Source organism: Euphorbia lathyris, chromosome 2, assembly GCF_963576675.1.
Source record: "Euphorbia lathyris chromosome 2, ddEupLath1.1, whole genome shotgun sequence".
Classification (NCBI taxonomy): domain Eukaryota; kingdom Viridiplantae; phylum Streptophyta; class Magnoliopsida; order Malpighiales; family Euphorbiaceae; genus Euphorbia; species Euphorbia lathyris.
The window spans coordinates 26980328-27000189 of NC_088911.1; the positions used below are offsets into that span (position 1 = coordinate 26980328).

At 30.9% G+C, this 19862-nt stretch overlaps 1 protein-coding gene across 1 annotated transcript; it reads left to right on the forward strand.

The window, feature by feature from the left end:
• Positions 1 to 16279: 16279 nt before the first annotated feature.
• On the forward strand, positions 16280 to 19427 carry LOC136217520 (transcription factor MTB1-like). Its single transcript, XM_066004109.1, has one exon. The coding sequence runs from the start codon at positions 16970 to 16972 to the stop codon at positions 18845 to 18847; it is 1878 nt and encodes a 625-aa protein (XP_065860181.1). The 5' UTR covers positions 16280 to 16969; the 3' UTR covers positions 18848 to 19427.
• Positions 19428 to 19862: the final 435 nt, after the last annotated feature.

The following is a 19862-nucleotide window of genomic DNA, read 5'->3' on the forward strand; positions in this document are numbered from 1 at the left end:
TATATAAAAATGTCCCCCAATCAACCACCCACCAATATTTCTGTATCCCAAAAATAAAATTAAAATATAGAAATAACTAATAAAAGGAGGTAAATTCAGTTAGGCATGGATCATTTTCAACTTTAATTTTCCTTAGATTCCACTCAATTAGGCATAAATAAATAAATAGAATAGGATAAATGGTAATTTGGTTGGTTAAATATCAACGTCATGAAAAATGGCATGTGATAGTATAGTATATAGTGTGGTTCTGAATTACCCGAATAAAACAAACACTAGGACCCACCCTGGTCAACGTGGTTTTACTTTCTTATACCTGTACTGCAATGTACCTCATCTTTCCCCCTTTTTTTATTTATTTATTTATTCACATGAATATCTCCTTCCAACCACTCATGTATATGAGTATGCCACTCCACCATTTTCATGTGCTACTATTTATTTATTTATTTATGATTTCATTTAATATGCAATTTTAAAATGCGTTTTTATCCTTTATTTTGTTTTTCTTGAAAATTTGGCATGGGTTAATTATTACGTCGTAACAGATATATTTTTTTTTTTTTTTTTGAAGATGTTTCAACTCATTTTATTAAATGGTTACATAGGTTCAACTATTTAACTTAACTAAATCTAATTAAAAGTTAGGAAAAAAAATCAAAAAAGTGTAAAAACGTGAAAATAGAAATAATGTGAAGATATAAAAACCGTGAATAAAAAGTGGAAAAACATAAAATGAGTGTTGGCGATATTTTTTAGTAACAAAAATATTCCCTTTATAACATTGACTTGTGTGGAAAAATACGGACGTATCAAAGAATTAGGTTCTCAACCTACGTTTAAGAAATCGGTTTTTATAAATATGCGCATGTGTCTAATGGAAAAATGACTAATAATCAAACGATTGTACGGGAAAAGTAAGGATTGTGAAAATGTTTCACTGGGTTCCTAGTTGCCATTAGGACAACTTTAACTAGAATTTGACCAATAGTTTTCAGTAATTAAAAATGTAAATATTATAAAGCAAACACCAGAGTTTTGGAATTTTTCTTTTATATTTATTTTAAAATAAGAGTTTTGGGCTACAATAAATCGAATAAGAATAATTACAGACAAGACAAATAGCAAATTTAATATCCACAATGTCAAAAGCAATAATAATAATTGTAATTGAGATTGAAATGAACAATTGAAATAAATTAACCGAAACGGTGAGCCGTTGCGTCGAAACGTCGCGTTGAGACGGTGTGTCTGTCTGAGGTCGTTATCCCGAGACCGATGCTTGGCTTGAGTAAGATGTGTGTTTAGTGGGCTTAATTGATTGGACTTGAGTATTTGAAAATTGGAATTGATGTGATAAGATTGATATTTTGGCTAGGAAATTGAGCTTTTGGATGTGAATTTGAGTAGGAAAATGAATCGGATTTGTGTTTGGTCGAAAAAGAGCAAATTATACCAAATCAGGGACCGAGAGGGACGATTTTAGTGGCTATAATCGGACAAACGGGGCTGCTGTAAATTGATGTTCAAATTGATGAATAAAAGCTTGAGATTATAGCGATTGTAGCTAAAATTGATGATAAAAATCAAGGATTTAATGATTGGAATTGACTCGGAAGCTTGAGAATTGTGTTTAGCGATGAATATGGACCGAATTGGGACCGAATTTGGCTAGAAGGATACGAGTATGCTGAATATATTTGAGAATTGTATTGATATGTGTTGTGTTTGTTGTATTTGATTGATTATTTGTTGTTAATTTTTGTTTTGTATTGATTGGTTGGGGGTCTAATGAAGATGAAGAAATGTTATTTATAGGAGAGATTTACACCCACTAAGCACACATTTACCCATTACTCATGCCATGATTCCACTTTGAACAAAATGGAGTAGTGCTTCCTTGTTTTTAGGCCTCAACTTGGCTTGTGTAGTTTGACCCAAAATTGCATTGTGTTTATGCAGCTGACTTTGGAAAATTCATGCTCTCTCTATGTTCGTCCTATGCTGCTGCTGAAGATGGATCCAGAAAGCTGGGGACGTCTATTTTCTGGATCCGAGCTCACTTCTGAAGTTCTTGAACGTTTAGCTCCCCGAATAATTTAATCAAAAGTGGCTAGTGACCTATTTCGGATTTTCCTGCACTTAGAAGTTAGTTTAGTGGCATTTTCCACTTTGTCACCCACTAACCCACATTCTTCTCTTCTGTTGACTCTTTCTTTTTTATTTTTTATTTTTTTATTTCTTTTCTTTTGTATTTCTTTTATTTTTCTTTTTATTTCCTTTATTTTTACACTAAAATATAAAAATGACAAACTATAGGTTTGATTATAACCTTTGGTTTGAATGTGAATAAATGTAAAAATTGGCAAACTTTAGGTTATAATTATAACCTATGGTAAAAACGTAAATAAATGTAAAAATTACATTTATCCCAATACTAAAATATAATATAATATCTGATTTTACATGATATAATTTTTTAATATAATTAAAATTCAATTTGATCAATTTAAATTCAATTAAGTATAAAAAAAAAAACTAAGGTTTGAAGGCAAAAAATGAAAGGAAGAAGAGTCTAAAATTCATACTATCATTGACCATCATCATAATCTCAGGCGGTAAGTTAAACTACAAGAGAAAAAAAAAACATCATAGAAATAAGGAGACAAACAATTTGAGTATTCTAGACAACAATTCGTTTTAAGAGTTCTCTGTATTAGTTTTACTTTGGGATAAGATGTAAAAATACTCCTAATATTTAGGACCAGGAGCAATTTTACCTCTAATATTGGCTGCCAAAAGCAATTTTATCCCTAATTTTAACACATTGTATCAATTTGAGAAAAATTCATCAAACTGTCTTCTCGGTCATGAAATTTGTTATATACACTTCACATTTGTGTCATTTTATCACTAATTAGTAACATATTACAAACATATAATTAGACGTGAAAAAAATTTAAAAAATGTATTGTGAACAAAAAAAATTAAATATTTCGTCAAATTAAAAAATGTTAATCTCCTTTTTATTACTAAATCACAAAAAATGTTAAATCCTTTTTTTTAGATCTAACCGAGGCAACTGGTGCATAATGAGAAGCAAAATATATGTGTTTTATAATGATGTTTGAAATTGACTCAACTTATTAACATTAGGGACAAAATTGCTCTTGGGTGTCAATGTTAGGGGTGAAATTACACCATTTTAGACGTTAGGGGTAAAATTGCTTCTGACAGTAAACATTAGGAGTATTTTTGCACCTTATCAATTTTACTTTTATTTAGGTTCAAAGAAGTAAATAAGAAATTAATGGGTTGACCCTAATAAACACATATCTAACATTTTTTATTATATGGGTTAAATGGTTCCATCCATTTATGACCCCGCCCATAAAAGGGTCAATCCTAACCTATTAAATGATGGGTTAAAAGGGTCAATAAATGGGTTATGACCCATTTTGACACCTCCACCAACACCCATTTTCTCTCTTTCAATTCCTGATTTTTAGTTCATGGATCATCGTCTCTTATCCTAATATGTCTCAATGTAGTTAATTCGTGACCGATGATATACAATCGTGGTTCGTTCTTTCATTACAATCCTCCTCAATATATTATATGCTACAAGAGTTAACCATGGACCACTTATTATATCCAGATTATTTCTGTTATGATAGCTTCATTGATATTAGAGTCATTTGATTTCATATTCTGATTGGGATAATCTATTATGATTAAAATGACTTTTTGGATGCATGAAAATATTTAGAAATAATGTTTTTAATTTTCTATGTGCCAAAATATTTTTTTGAGACTGTTTCATGTTTTTTTTGTGAGAATTGCACTGGAATCGCATAAGATATTGTGTTTTTATGAATTGGGTTACTCTGATTCGAAATGAAATAAATTCTACTGATGACACTCAACCCCTAGTTTATGTTTGTCATAGGACAAACATACTTCACTAATATGATCAAAGACCCCAATAAATCTAGAGCGAAAAACGTTTTAGGACCAATGGACATCGAGAAGGTAGCATGTCCCCATGATAGCATCAGGCCACATGTCACACATTGATTTACCGTTTTGTGAGACGCGATTCATTCTTGGATGCATCACATGTCACCAGGTGTAGTACATGCGACACATGCGCTAATAAAGACCATGGTACGAATCTCTGTATGGCGACATTGATTCAGATGATGAAGACTGGAAGAACTTCAATCTCTCTCCTAGTCATCACATATGAAAATATCCAGAAGACATAAGTGTCACTTGTCCAATAGTTAGGTTTAAGAATAAAGTTTATGTTTTTCTTGTCTTGTAATAATAGTATAGTGTGGTGTAATGTGTAATGGTGTGTAAGAAAGATAAGATTCTATTCTTATCTTTCAAAAAGATAATGGTGTGGTGTGTAAGCAAGATAAGATGTTATTCTTATCTTCATTTTCGTCTTTGTCTTGTTTCTAAGGTTTTTTCCTATATAAGGAAGCCTTAGCTCATTTGTAAGAGCATCTTTTACTCCCATTGTAAAATAATCTTTGTGTAATAAAAGTGTTATGGCTTTATAAACTCTTCTCTCTTTACAAAATACTTTCTTAATTTGATTTAGTCATATCATATCTTAAATAATGATCCTAGTTTCTGGTCTCCTTGCAATAAAAAAACCATGCGCTTGCATCACGTGTCACGCGGATATTCCATGTGTAGGGTGCGCGACTATGTATAGAGGGTTTGTGTGGTGGTGTTTTGTTTGGAGTAAAATACACCAATGGCACCTGAATTTTATCTTAGTTCACACTTTGCTACCTATATTACATTTTATCCCAAAAATATACCTGAAGTAACGATGACCGAACAATTTAGTATATTTTACTGGTCAATGGTCGGTTAATGCGAGTTTGATGAGTAAATGCCACTGATGATACCTAAACTTTACCTTAATTCACACTTTGGTACGTAGATTTCATTTTGTCCAAAAAATACACCTCAAGTAAAGATGACTCAATATTTTAGTACATTTGACTGAGCAGTAATCATTCAACGTGAGTTTGACCATTTTAAATTTAAAATTGAGACCCATCACACACTCAATTAACATAAAGTATTGTAATTTTTATGTTAATTAAGTGTTTGGTGAGTCTCAATGTTTAGTTCAAAATAGTCAAACTCACGTTATCCGGTCACTAATAGATCAAATGAACTAAATTTTTCAGTCACCTTGAGTTATGTTTTTAGGATAAAATAAAATCCAAGTACCAAAGTGTGAATTATGGTAAAGTTTAGGTACCATTGGTGTAATTAACTCATAAAACTCTTATTAACCAGTAAAATATACTAATTTGTCCGATCATCATTACGCCAGATATATTTTTAGGTCAAAATGTAATCTAGGTACCAAAGTGTAAATAAGATAAAGTTTAGGTACCATTAGTGTAATTTACCCGTTTTGTTAGTTCATATTTTTACAAATTTTCTGATTTTTTTTGAATTTTTTATTTAATTTTTGGGCAGACTGAAATATTTATTTTGGATCTTCTAAATATTTTGAAATTGTTTTTAGAAATTGCAGAAAATATTTAAAATACTCTACAATTATGAAAATTATTTTTAAAAATTTTAGAAAATATTTGAAGCAATTTTGATAAAAACTTGAGTCGATTAAAATATGTTTTGGTCAATAAAAAGATATTTTTATATGTATGTTAATATTTTTTTTAATTAATTGTAATATGTTACCATAAAAAAAAATTATAACAGATTGAAGTTTCATGTATTGCTTAATTTTTTAAAAGTTAGCTAAACTTGAGAAAGGAAATTAAAATTATAAAATGGAACAAAATATCATTAGATGATATAGAAACTTATGCATTTCAATAAGTTTTGATTTATCGCGTCTTGCCATGTGTTTCTCTAAACTTTGTGTTCGTTTCAGCTATAATTCTATTGTTTGCAAAGGCTTTTGGAATATGTTAAAATATATTATTTTATTGTTGCATTCGAGAAGTATTTTGATGATGATTATACTGTACATAATAAAAAAAATATATCACTATTCAATTCTTTATAAAAGTCCAATCACTTAAGCTTTGAAAAGTGATCAGTGGCACTTTGAAAAGTGATCAGTGGCGCGATTCTACCGGAAAACGAAATTGACTTTCCTGCTTCATATGGTAAAAACTAGAAAGGTTTAATTCTATCCGTAAACGAATTGAGTTTTCTGCTATATCTCGTAAAAAGCAGAAAATCCGATTCTACATGTAAACAATTTGAGTTTTCTTCTGAATCTCGCAAAAATTAGACGTGTGATTCTACCTATAAAAGAATTGAGTTTTCTACTTGAGCCCGCAAAAGTGGAAGTCTCGTTCTACCTGTAAATGAATTGAGTTTTCATGCATCAGCTTGTAAAAAGTAGAGAGTTTGATTCTATTTAGGACAGAATTAAGTTTAGTACTTCCGGTCGTAAAAAGTAGATATAGATTTCTTAAGCACTCATAAATTTAACAAAGGCTTGGTTCGCACCTATTAAATGGCCATTTATAAAAATCTCAAGACATTGTCTTGGAGATTGGAGTAGGACGATTGTCGAACCACTAAGAATGGCTCAATGTTCAATCTCTCTAAACTCTATCTTTTTATATTGCTTTGTTTACACTCATTTACTTTGTAGAAATATTATCTAGGGGGGTTTATTATTCTAGTCAAACATATTTATTTATTACAAAATCTTTTATTCTGCATTTATTGTAAAACTTGTTTTTGTGGGAAAAACTATTTAAACCAAATTGATTTCTTTTGAAATATTTTTATTTCTCAAAAGAATTTTTAATTTGGTAGATATGCTAGTCACCCTCCCCCTTTAGGATATCATCTTACTTATTTGGGATCAACAAAGTGCATAAGAAAATTTTGTATAAAAGGCAATAATCGTCTAAGAACACTAATACTTAAGTGAGACTGTTTGTGATTCCATTGGTGGTTTTAGAAAATTTCCTAGTACATTTAAGGAAAAAGTTATTATTAGAGATTTTTCTTTCCAATTTGAGCTGAAACAACAAAAAGATGAAACAAAAATAATTTAAAACTAAAAAAAGCTGATGCGATGGTGCATCTGGACTAAAGATCTCGTCATATGGCAAGATGAAAAATTTCTTCAATATGTTGAAAAAATTCATCTAAGCAACGGTGTTAAGTCACTCGGTATCTTTATGATGAATTGAAAGTAAAAAAACTTTATGGACGAGGCATAATCAGATTTATTAAATAGTCGAGCACTTTTCGGGTTGTCTTACATGACATTGAAATGTAGAGAACTTATATTTGCACTATGGTACAAACGAAAGTCTCTATGATTCTCTATGAGTTTAATATAATAAGGTCAATATGTTGATCTAGGTGAAAATAAAAGGAATGGTGCTCCATAGGGCTATAGAAATAGGTAAGTAAATGGGTTCCATAGGCATAGGAAGAAAGGAAAGTCGAGAGGGAATGGTTAGGAAGAAAGTAAAGTCTCTTTACCCAATAAGTAAGATAGGTTGATAGTCGCAGAAAAAGAAGTGGAATAGGAATAGCAATAGGAAAGGCTAATAGGGCAATAGGGGTTATAGGAAAGCCAAGTAGAGAAGAATATGGCAATAGGAAAGGAAAGTAGAGAAGGATAGGGGGCTCCATAGGCTTGGAAGCAAAAGCTAAAGCAAAAGAAGGGTATATGAATAGGCTTCGAAGAAAAAGGTAAAGCAAAAGAAGAGTATCGATGTAAATGGAAGAAAGATTGTAGCTAAGCGTTGAAGAAGGATTTACGCGTTGAAAGTTGAAAGCAAGATGGATTTAGCATTGTGTTGAAGAAGGATTGTGGTTAAGCCGGATTTCTAGCTAAGCGTTGAAAAGTGTAACCAACTGTATGCAAGATGGATTGTAGCTAAGCGTTAAAAGTGGTAAAGAGTATGGAAGAAGGATTTCGCTAAGCGTTGAAGGTCTTAAAAAGATTAAGGAAACAAGAACGAAGTAACTCGAGCAAAGCAGAGAGGAACAAAGTCAGTCAGCAGATACGAAGTAACGAAGTAAGCAAATCAGTTTTAGCCCGATCTGCCTTAGCTAGCTTTTTCCCTCGATCAGTTCATATGCGTTAGGAAGACGTATCTTTCCTACCATAATCCTTGCTTTCCCATTAGCTACGCAATTACTCTCTATTGGTAAAAACATAAATTCTAGCTTGAATTAAACCCCATGGCTTGAGTTCTGAGTTCCGAGTGTTGGGCTGAGGGTAGAGAATAGTTAATAATGTTTTTAACAAACTCTTTTAGTTAGTTCGGTTGGTGAGGTGTTTCTTTTGAGATAAATTGGTGTGGTGTTTTTTTGTTTTAAACTTTTTAGTTAGTTTCTAAAGTTATTATGGTATAATGATTATTGTTTTGTGTTGGATATGAATATTTAATGTGGTTTATTATGTTTAGTATTATATTGTGTAAGAACAATCAGTTACATAAACTTTAATAATGCATGGATGGAATTAATGAGCATTCAATAATAAATTCAAAGTCAGTTGAAAGCTTTAATAATAGTCTTATATTACATTACGAGACAAATCATATAACATTAGATGTTATATGTATAAATTCTAACATAATACTTTAGTTTAAAGTTAAATGATAATTTGGATATTATTATTTCTAACTAGGTATATATTTAATCAAATTGAATTTGATTATCTAAGCAAATTAATATTGGATATTAATTTGCATGAATTGATTTAATACATAGTTTTATGTATGTAAATTATTTTAGATTATGTTATTGTTTTGTTAATTAAATTAAAAAATAATTAGATTATCTAAATTAATTATCTAATTAAACAAATCTTAAATTAAAGACAATGAAAGAGATTTTTAGGAAAAAAAATTCTCACTCTTATCTTTAAAATAGGAATTTCGCCCGCCTAGCTATTTCATTCTCTCAGGCTATCTCTCTCTAAACATAAAGAGCTTTTGGAAAATCCAACTCTAATGGAGTTGGATAACCTTGCGGCAAAGATGGCGCCATGTTTGTGATACTCTAAAGATTGAGTACCACTTTGCCTTGCGGCAAAAGACGCAGCAACGAAAATAATAATATTTTATTTATTTATTTTAAAATCTTAACTTTTAGTTTTATTTTATATTATTTGTTTAGTTTTATATTATTTATATTTGTTTTAATTATTTGTTTTTGTTTTATAGAGTATGTTAGTTATTTGTTGATTGTGACCTTATTTTAATTTCATGTATATTTCTTTTTGTAGCCTTTATTTTAATTTCATGTATATTTATTATTTGTGTATTATTTTGTAGCTCAAACAAACTAGAGAAAATGGACATGAATTACAAAATACGAATTAAAAAATGGACACGATTTGTAGCTCAAATATTACATGAATTATAAAAACATTACATGAATTATAAAAACATTACACAAATTAGAGAGAATGGACACGAATTAGAAAAAACGAAAACAAACTAGTAAAACAACAAAGACAGAAAATAACATAGATGATATACTGTTCAATAAGGTGCTAAATCATTTCCATTTCCACCAAGATTGTTAAAAAAACCCAGAAAATTCGAAATCAAATGAGGTAGGTGGTGGTTGTGATTGAGTATCTTGTGTTGCCATCAATCTTCTTACATACATATCGTTTTTACTTTGTAGAAGATGAGCACGTAAAATTGGATCCAGGATGGAATTTGGATCTTGCATCAATATATTGTTTCTTGCATGGCTAAACGATGTTCCTGTAGGTTAAAATTTTTCTTTTGAAGTTGAAGTTTCTCTTTCTCCACTTCCATTGTGCCCTTTAATAACTTAATGATTTCAGCATGATCATCTTTCATAATATTTTTAGCGTCACTCATGTATGTATTACTTTTCATTTCCAGCTTAGCTTTTTTATCCCAATAGTTCGCGCAGAAGAGTTTCCAACAGAAAAATTACCATTCAAGTTTAATGAAAAAGAAGATAAACTAGGAGATTCCGATTTGGGGATCTTAGAAGGTAGATTCTCAGATCGTGATGAAACATGTGATGCAGGGTGCTTCTTCACAACCTTATGTTTTCGAACTAGTTCATTATCTACAAATTTTAAAAATCCTTTAACATATTCCACACATGATCAAATTTGAAACTTTTGTCATTGTTATCAAGCAAACAATTCTTTTGCACGCTCAATCTGCAATAAAATTAAAAGACAATTAGAGAAGGTATTTAATATTTTAACAATGATATATAATAATAAAAAAGTAATAGAAATACTAACGATATCCAAGTCTGATGCCCCACTAGGATTGAGAAGTTCAACTTGTTTAATGCAACCTTTCAACTTCTTAACCTCTGATGTAATCTGAGTCATTCTACACTGAAGTGATCTTATGGTATGCTTGAGGAGCCAGTATTCAATGAGGAATCATTTCATCGTCGATTTTGATGTCTCATAGCCTTTTCCTTCATGTCATTAATGCAGTGAAGGATCATGATGGTTACTTCCTACAACGGTGTGATGCTACTGGCAAACTTGGACTAACGACGATGCAAAAAGCAACTTATGTGTTCCGAATCCTGACATATGGTGTACCGACTGATGCAACAGATGAATATATTAAAATAGGTGCGTCTACCCCACTTGAAAGTGTGAAGCGATTCTGTCGTGCTATTGTAGAGATTTTCTTAGATCAGTATTTAAGAGAACCAAATGCCAACGACATAGCAAGGCTAGTCCGTATTGGTGACAACATGGTTTTTCAGGAATGTTGGGGAGTTTGGATTGTATGCATTGGAAATGTTTTAGTTTTTTTTAATATACTTTTTCTTTAGTGTTTTTAAAATGTTTTAGTTTTTTTAATGTACTTTTTCTTTAGTTTTATTAATGTATTTTTTTGTTCTTGGTAAATATTGTGTACTTTCAGTTTTTATAAAATTATATTTCGAATTAATAATAATAATTAATTGAATTATTAATTATTGATTTTAATAATTATCATTTAATTATTAAATTTAAAATAAAAATATTAATTTATAAAACATGATAAAATTAATAAATGGATATATTTTGATTAATAATATAAAGAATATAAATGGTTTAAAAAAAAGAATATAAATGTTATGTAATAAATTAATATAATAATGATAAAATATTGTTTGTTGAAAAGAATATGTTTTTAGTTGTTATAAATAGAATAGATGGTTGAATAAGTTTTACTGTAGCAATTTTTTATTTAAAGATATAGTAAGGAAAGGTAAAGATATAGTAGGTAAAATAGAGTGCATGGTTGGAGATGATCCGTTTTTCATAGAACTAGTTTTGAAAGAGAAAAGAAAAAAGCTCTCAATTCTGTTCTTATTTTAAAGAAGAAAACTCAATTCCTGTACCTGCAGATTTCAGCCAGAAGGTTGATTTAAATACGAGGAATGATTCCTGTGATTAGCAAGCACTTTTTTCTATTCCGCAAGTGACGATGTAGAGGGAGTTCGTCTATCAACTACTCAATCTCGTTCAATGAGACTTCTTGCTCAATCCTTGGTGAAAGGTATTACTTTTTCCTAACCTTAATTTTAATTGATATGGTAGATCTTTTGTGGATCAGTATTTGTTTGCTTTTATGTGTTTTTCAAACCTTAAAAAGCATGCTAAAATCTCATGAGAAACTCCATCCAATCTTCACATTTTGGCAGAATCATTTCACATTTGATGCACTGCAAATCACAATTTTATATACTACATCACAATTTCTATAAATTGCAAAATAAGCTTTACATTTTGGCAGATTGAGTTCACATTTTGTCAATTGCGAATCACTAAACCCTATAACTACTTCACAATTGGGTCGCAAATTATATAAAATGCGAGTGATAAAAGTTAGTTCGCAATTAGATAAGGTGTTTCGAAATTGGCAATATCTGAAATGAATAAAACTAGATTAAATTACTTTGCAATTCGTGAATTGCGCAGTAAAATCATAAATTGCAAACCTCAATTGCGAATAACTAATTTAGAATTAACTTCAAACTACTTTAACTAACTTAAAAATCAACAAAAACTTACATAAAGTTGAAAATCAACTAGACGTTGGATTGTTTCTTGAGAGAGTGATGTTGGAGATGAAGTTTGGATTGTAATTTTGTATAATGTCGTTAGGGTGTTTTTGAAAAACATATATGGTAAATATTTAGTTCGATGGCATATATTGAAATGAGTCTAAAAATATAAATCCGCTTCTCATTAGTTTTATAAATTTCTCCAAGTCTAATTGTCTACTACTATTAATGTTTGTCAAGTTATGATAGACAATTATTTGCCAAGTGAACAAAAGTAATAAACACAAAAAAGAAAAAAAAAAAGAAAAAAAAACGCAAGAACAATGATAGCCACACTATTTGACTAGACACTACCTATAATTTTAAAACATGTCCTAATTTGCCTGCAAACCATTCGTTAACTATGGCGTTGTTCTCGCCAAACTTTATAAATAAAAAAAGAAATAATAAGCACATTAATATAAAGATGTTTAAAATACAAATGTTATTATTATAAATTATCTATGACAATGACAAAATAAATATAGATATCCCTACTTTTCATATAATTTTTTTTATATAGAAATTGGGATGAGACATAACTTGTAACACCCATTTTCACAAACCATAAATATATAAACAATAATAAAAATTTATTTAACGTATCATCAAATTGATGCGCACAAACCCAATAACATCATTTATGAAATAAAAGCAAAAATTTAAGGACTGATGACTCCACATACTAGCCGATCCAAACGAGCATCACTAAGCATATAATGACATTAACCTGAAAAGAAAACTGGTGGAGAGTGGGGTGAGCTTGGGGGCTCAGTAAGATAGCTAACTATATACATAGCACAATCACACACGCATACAATTCAATTTACATGCATTTATATTTATTAGTTATCAAGCAAAATATTCAATAATTAATATTATTATTAATTTATTCAAAGGGGCCCTGCTTACTCTAGTCTAGTAATACTCAATGGTTGTTTGACCAATAAAATCATATCCTGGGATACCCTGTCGTAACAAATACCCGGTATCCCGTCTTCTAGGTACCCTATCGTAACAAATACCCGGTACCTTAACACCCTGTCGTAACAAATACCCGGTGTTTATATTTCACGTGATCACAATATACTTTTTTCTCATTTCAATCGCAACCATTGAATATACTATACTAGATAAGCTCTTATTCTTATAATTTTCCAGTCTTCCAGTTTATCCAAAGTTTATCAACTGTATCATAATCGATTTCCATTCCATCCGCAATAACTCTCGGTCTAAAAACTATTCATGTCCTCACAACCATCAATATCAAATTCAATTCATTCACGTCACCGTAGTCATCATAAATATCAAGTATACATGTCAAACATATAAATCAAATCAATAAGCCATTATTACACCAAGTCAAATATAGCACCCAACACATACAAGCATTGATGTCGTTTATTTAATTAACTACTCACATTCGTTACAAATATAACAATCAATTACAATAGACATACAAACAAGCAAATAAAGAACTACGTATATAATTAACCACTTACTTGAAACTTTCCAATAGCCGAATCGAACGTCAATTCTTGTTCGTTAAAGCTCGACTGTTTAATTACCTCCTAAAAATAATAAATAATTTAAAATTTGATTCAGTCATTCCTATAATTTATACATATCCTAGTGATCATAAGTATATGGCCATAATTAATTCAATGGATTATTATGAGAAATCAATAAATTATAATTGAATATAATAATTGATTTTCACATCCAAACCACTAATTTAAAACTATATTTGAAGTACAACCCTCAAATTCCAGATTTAAAATAAAACTGGCTCGTTCTTCAAGTTTGATATTTTATTCAAAAATCGTAAATTAGTGCTAATTAGAACTAAATAGAAAGAAACAAATATAAGATAAATATTACTTACAGATTTTGTTCTTCTTCAAAATAAATAAAGCACTAGCAATTTTCTGGAATTTTTGAGCACCGATTCACAATTCTTCCCATTTTTTACGATCTAAAGCGGCGGCTCTAGCTAGGGTTTTTCTCCCAACCATTGCGTGTAAATTTACTTATATACACAAGGTGAGTGTTATGGTAATTTATGAAATTACCACTAAATAAAATAAAATAAAAATCTATGTTAATCAAATCTAATAATTATCGCATTATATATAAATTTCTAAGCTCTTTGTTTTGCTATATAAAAACCGATCTAATTTATTATCATATTTATTTCTAGTAACTCCTTTGATTAAAATTCTAAATTAATATTATCTCTATAATTAATTTATACTATAAATTTTAGGATGTTACAGTTCTTGCCTCATAAAAGAGTTTCGTCCCTGAAATTCAAAAGTGATATGTTGAAATTATACCAACTATGTGTAAGAAAATATACCGATAATAAGATGCATAGTAGACTATATGTAATATAGAATATCATAAGTGAATTGACCAATTTAACTAACCCAAAAGAAATAAATTTGAAAGTAAGAATAAGAATAGATTTTTACGGGCGTTACATAACTAGAGCGGGGTGAGCACCCATGGTCCAAGAACTGTTAAACCCGTAATATATTAAAAAAGAAAAAAGTGAACGTTTGAACAAGAAGAGAATAAGGAGAACAAACAAAAAGAAGAAGGGAGGAGAAAAAATTAGAAAAAATTAAGAAAAACGTAAATATAACTTTTTAAATATAAGTTGTAAATTTTTATTGTCGAGAAATGCAGATTTACCTATATATTAAAAAAAATTGTAAAATTTTATTCACAGTGTTTTTAAATAACATTGTATTTAAAAGAGAATTTGAACATATTTATTTGATTATTATTTCGTTCCTACATTGAATATTTTAAATAAATTTATCTATAAATTCAAACTTATTAATAAATTTAAATTTTCAATTAATTTGGAGTAAAATTTTATTTGAAAATATTAAAAGTGAAATTTATCATTTTATACGTTAGAGAAATTTACACTTTTAAATGATAGCTTATCTAAATTCTTAAGATATTATCGTTTTCTAGTTAAATTTAAAAATACTATTATTATGATCACAATTAATTTTTTAATAATGAAAATGTGAAACTGTATAACTTTCTAATGAAATAAGTATTTTCTTAGTTAAGGTCAAAATTGATGTCTATGGTTTTTTTGGAAGTGTAGTTTGCTTTTAAGAAAGTGTAGTTTGCTTTTAAGTATTATATATTGTAATTTTATCTTAAAAATATCAAATAAGATTAATTTTACATTTACATAATAGAAAATTGGAAAAACTTATTTAATATATATTTTACTGTTATATCAGATCTTTCAAACTAATTTGTTAATAAACAGAAGCAATTTTATACATTTTAACATATTGTTTATAAATGTAAATGTTTTAATAACATAATAAACATTTTAGATTGTTTTTGTGATTAGCTTAGTTCTGATAGGTTTAAATATTGACACTTTACCGGATAGTATCTAATTGTGTATGAATAACTTTTTTAGATATAATTAATATTAAAAAGATCAGATGCGATAATTAATAACAAATATCAAATAATAGTAAACTAATATATTTAAATTTTCTATTATATATTATTAAAAAATATAAGAATAAAAATATACAATTTCGTATATTAAAAGTAAATCAATAAATGATATAAATAAATTTAGTTTTTTTTTCCATTTTTGTATTAATCAAGCTAACTGCATCTGGTCAACTATAGAGATTATGTTCATCAAAACCTTTCATTGGAAAGCAAATTTACTACGACTTTTTAAGTTAAGCACCCTCCATTCACTTAAGAATTAGTAACCGCTAATTTAAACAAAAAAAACGTTTTAAGAATGTTTAAAATACTTTTTCACCAATAATACTTTAAACTTTTATAATAATAGATAACAAGAAAATCTAATTAATTACTTTTTATTTATAGTAAATCCAGTAAATTTTTTCTAAATTAACGGGGCATTGAAAAAGTAATAATAATAAACGAAATGAGGTAAACGTGGGAAATAAAGATAAAAGCATAAAAAAGAAATGAAATAATAATATTTAGGTTGAAAATGATTAGTGGTAAATAATAATTTTAAATAAAAAACTGTAAAAAATAAAATAAAAAAGATGTGTAAGGCATAGGAAAGCCCAGGTGTGACCGCAGATACAGCTTTTAATAGAGGAACAAACAAACCCACACAAAAACGTTGCCGACTACTACTCCAACTTCCAACAAATTTTTTTTTTTTTCTCTTTTATGTTTTATATTATATTTATTAATATTTTTCTTTCTCGATTAGGGTTTCAACCATGGTTACTTTTTTCTTCTATTCCATACTTAACCATGGTCCACTTCTGCAGTTAAGGAGTTTCAAAGCAGCTATGGAAATACCTATTCTTCTTTCTCTCTCTCCTCTGCACCCAATTTTGCTAGAAAGATAAAGCCTTTATTTTTATTTTTTTTAACCTCATTCATATTTGTTTGCGAACCTTAACAGATTGTTTGTTTTCCGGGAAAATTTTCTTCTTCCTTACACTCAACTGTCACTTTCCCCGGAAAATTGTACCGCCTATTCCTAAGAATATATCATTGCCTCCAACTGTTTCTCATGATCCTAGTTCGATTTCTTTCACTGGTGTGTATAATTTTCTTTCAATTCTATTAATTTTAGTTGATTTTCTTTCATGGTTTTCTTTGTAACTTAAGTTTGGAGGTTATTGAGATCTGAGATTAGTCGGTGCAGAAGATGTGTGGGTGGATTTTGTTTTCCTGAATGCATTAGATGTTGCTCTGCGGCTCTATGAATCCATATTTCTTTGTTCTATGTAATTTGAGGGTTTTGTATTATAGATTTGATTTGGGGGTTTGAAATTTGAGCCTGTTCGGTTAGTAAATACTTCGATTTTGAGGCTTTGGAATGAAGTTTGAGATAGGCATGGGAGGTGGGGCATGGAGCGATGAAGATAGGGCTATGGTTGCATCTGTTTTGGGTACGAAGGCTTTCGATTACTTGATTTCGAACTCAGTTTCAAACGACAACCTCTTAATTCCTATAGGCGGTGATGAAAATTTGCAGAACAAGCTCTCGGATCTGGTGGACCGTCCTAACCATTCAAATTTCAGCTGGAATTATGCGATTTTTTGGCAGATTTCGTATTCAAAGTCTGGTGATTCGGTCCTTGGATGGGGTGATGGGTCCTGCAGGGAGCCCAAAGAAGGGGAAGACTTTGAAGCCACAAGAATTCACAATCTGCGACATGATGATACCCAACAGAGAATGAGAAAGAGAGTTCTTCAGAGGTTGCACTCATTATCTGGTGAATCAGATGAGGAAAATGATGCTGTGGGATTGGACCGGGTTACTGATACTGAGATGTTCTTTTTAGCATCCATGTATTTCTCATTTCCTCGTGGAGAAGGAGGCCCTGGTAAATGTTTTGCATCCGGGAAGCATGTATGGCTAACTGATGCTTTGAAGTCGGGTTCCGATTACTGTGTGAGGTCTTTTCTGGCAAAGTCTGCGGGTATTCAGACTATTGTATTGGTGGCTACTGATGTTGGAGTTGTTGAATTGGGGTCAGTGAGATCACTTCCTGAGAGTTTTGAATTGGTTCAGTCAATAAGATCAAACTTTTCGACTCATAATTCTGTTAGCAGGGCAAAATCACTGGGGCAAGTAGTAGCACCGACCTTCCCAGTGGTTAATGAAAAGAAAGATGAGAGTACCCTGTTTTCAAATGTGGGGATTGTAGAGAGGATTGAAGGAGTAGTACCAAAGATATTTGGGCAGGATTTGAACAATTCAAGTCATGTTCATGGGCATGGTTTTAGGGAGAAACTAGAAGTTAGGAAGATGGAGGAGAGGCCTTCTTGGGATGTTTACCAAAACGGGAACAGGCTTGCATTTCCCAATGCGCGAAACGGCCTTCACGGTTCCAATTGGGGACATGGTTTTGGTTTGAAACAAGGGAGCTCGACTGAGGTTTACAGTTCTCGTACCACATCCGCTAATTTGCAAGAGATTGTTAATGGGGTTAGAGAAGAGTTTAAGCTCAGTCACTTCCAGCCACAGCCACAGAAGCAGCAGGTGCAGATGCAAATTGATTTTTCAGGGGCAACTTCAGGGCCTTCCATAATTGGTCGGCCAGTTAGTGTAGAATCAGAGCATTCTGATGTTGAAGCTTCATGTAAAGAAGAGCGGCCTATTGCAGTCGATGACAGAAGGCCTCGCAAACGGGGTAGGAAGCCAGCAAATGGAAGGGATGAACCCCTCAATCATGTTGAGGCAGAGAGGCAGCGAAGAGAGAAGCTAAACCAACGGTTCTACGCCTTACGAGCTGTTGTCCCGAACATATCCAAGATGGACAAGGCATCATTGTTAGGAGATGCCATTGCTTACATCAATGAATTGCAAGCAAAGCTGAAGCTAATGGAAACTGAAAGGGAGAAATATGGGAGCACTTCAAGAGACGCATCCGCTTTGGAAGTCAATTCAAATGGAAAAAATTACAGCCAAGCTACCGAAGTTGATATCCAAGCCTCTCACGACGAGGTTATCGTAAGGGTGAGTTGTCCTTTGGACACACATCCCGCCTCAAGAGTGATCCAAGCATTCAAAGAATCACAGGTTTCTGTCATAGAGTCGAAGCTGGCTGCAGCAAACGACACCGTATTCCATACATTTGTGGTAAAATCTCAAGGAGGAGCAGAGCAATTGACAAAGGAAAAGCTAATGGCAGCATTAGCCCATGAATCAAGCTGCTCATTACAACAACAATTATCATCAGTTGGGTAGTTGGAGCATTGAACTTTTAACATAATAGTCTATAGATGTATTGGTAGTGAAGAACGAATCACGAATCGAATTCGAACCCTTTTTGCGCGCTTCTTCAGAGTTTTTGATACATGGGAAGGCAGCATAATTGAACAAGGCAGGCAGGCAGGCAGGCAGGCAGGCTAGTAGAAGTAGAAAATAACTACCTATTGACCAAGTAGGGCAGCAGCAGCAAGCAGCAGATGATCTTCTGTGATTGTTTATTGTTTATAGTATACATATTCTGTCATAAGGAAGTAATCTTGCAAAATGAATCAATTTTTTTGAGTTTCTTTAACCAACTTTGTCAATGTTGGTTTCTAAGAACTGATATATTTGTTTTGGTCTCCCTCTCATATCTAATTCTTTTGTTCAAATTCCAAAATTATATGGTGATTTTGAGAAGGATTTGGTAAGTTAGTTATTGAGGAATGTGCAGAAGGAAGGAGATAGAAAGTGGGTTTTGGTTCAGAAGTCTGTTTCTTCTTTTTGATGTTATTGCTCACCTTTTCTGTTGTTGGAATGTTTTATGATTGATATAATAGATAGAGAAGGCTTTTCACATTCTATTCTAGAAATGGACGCCGCAAATTTATTGATTGAAATGATGGAACATAGATGACTTAATTCAACACACTAGTCCTTACCCTTTGGCTATGGAGATTCCTAGTTTTAAACACATATTTTATTAATTTTTTAAGTGTTTCTTTTTTATGCTTTTAGGTAAGCAATTACATGAAGAGTGGAGGAAAAAGTAGATCCTGGTCTCAACTTATTGACCATCCCATTTATATCTCCTTTCCATAAGGGGAATTGATTATTATACTCCCTCCGTATTTTCAAATGAGAATTATGATTTTCAAAGTTGTAATTACAGATTGTGATAAAATAGTGAGGTGGGGAAAATATGATATTGGTATGTGGTTAATAGTTGAGGTGGCAATTTCTTGTTTTGTGTCAAAATCGTGTTATCTCATATACATGTTCCATATGGTTT

Coding starts and splice junctions, on each gene's coding strand:
- LOC136217520 (XM_066004109.1), top strand. CDS start 16,970: ATGAAGTTTGAGATAGGCATGGGAGGTGGGGCATGGAGCGATGAAGAT.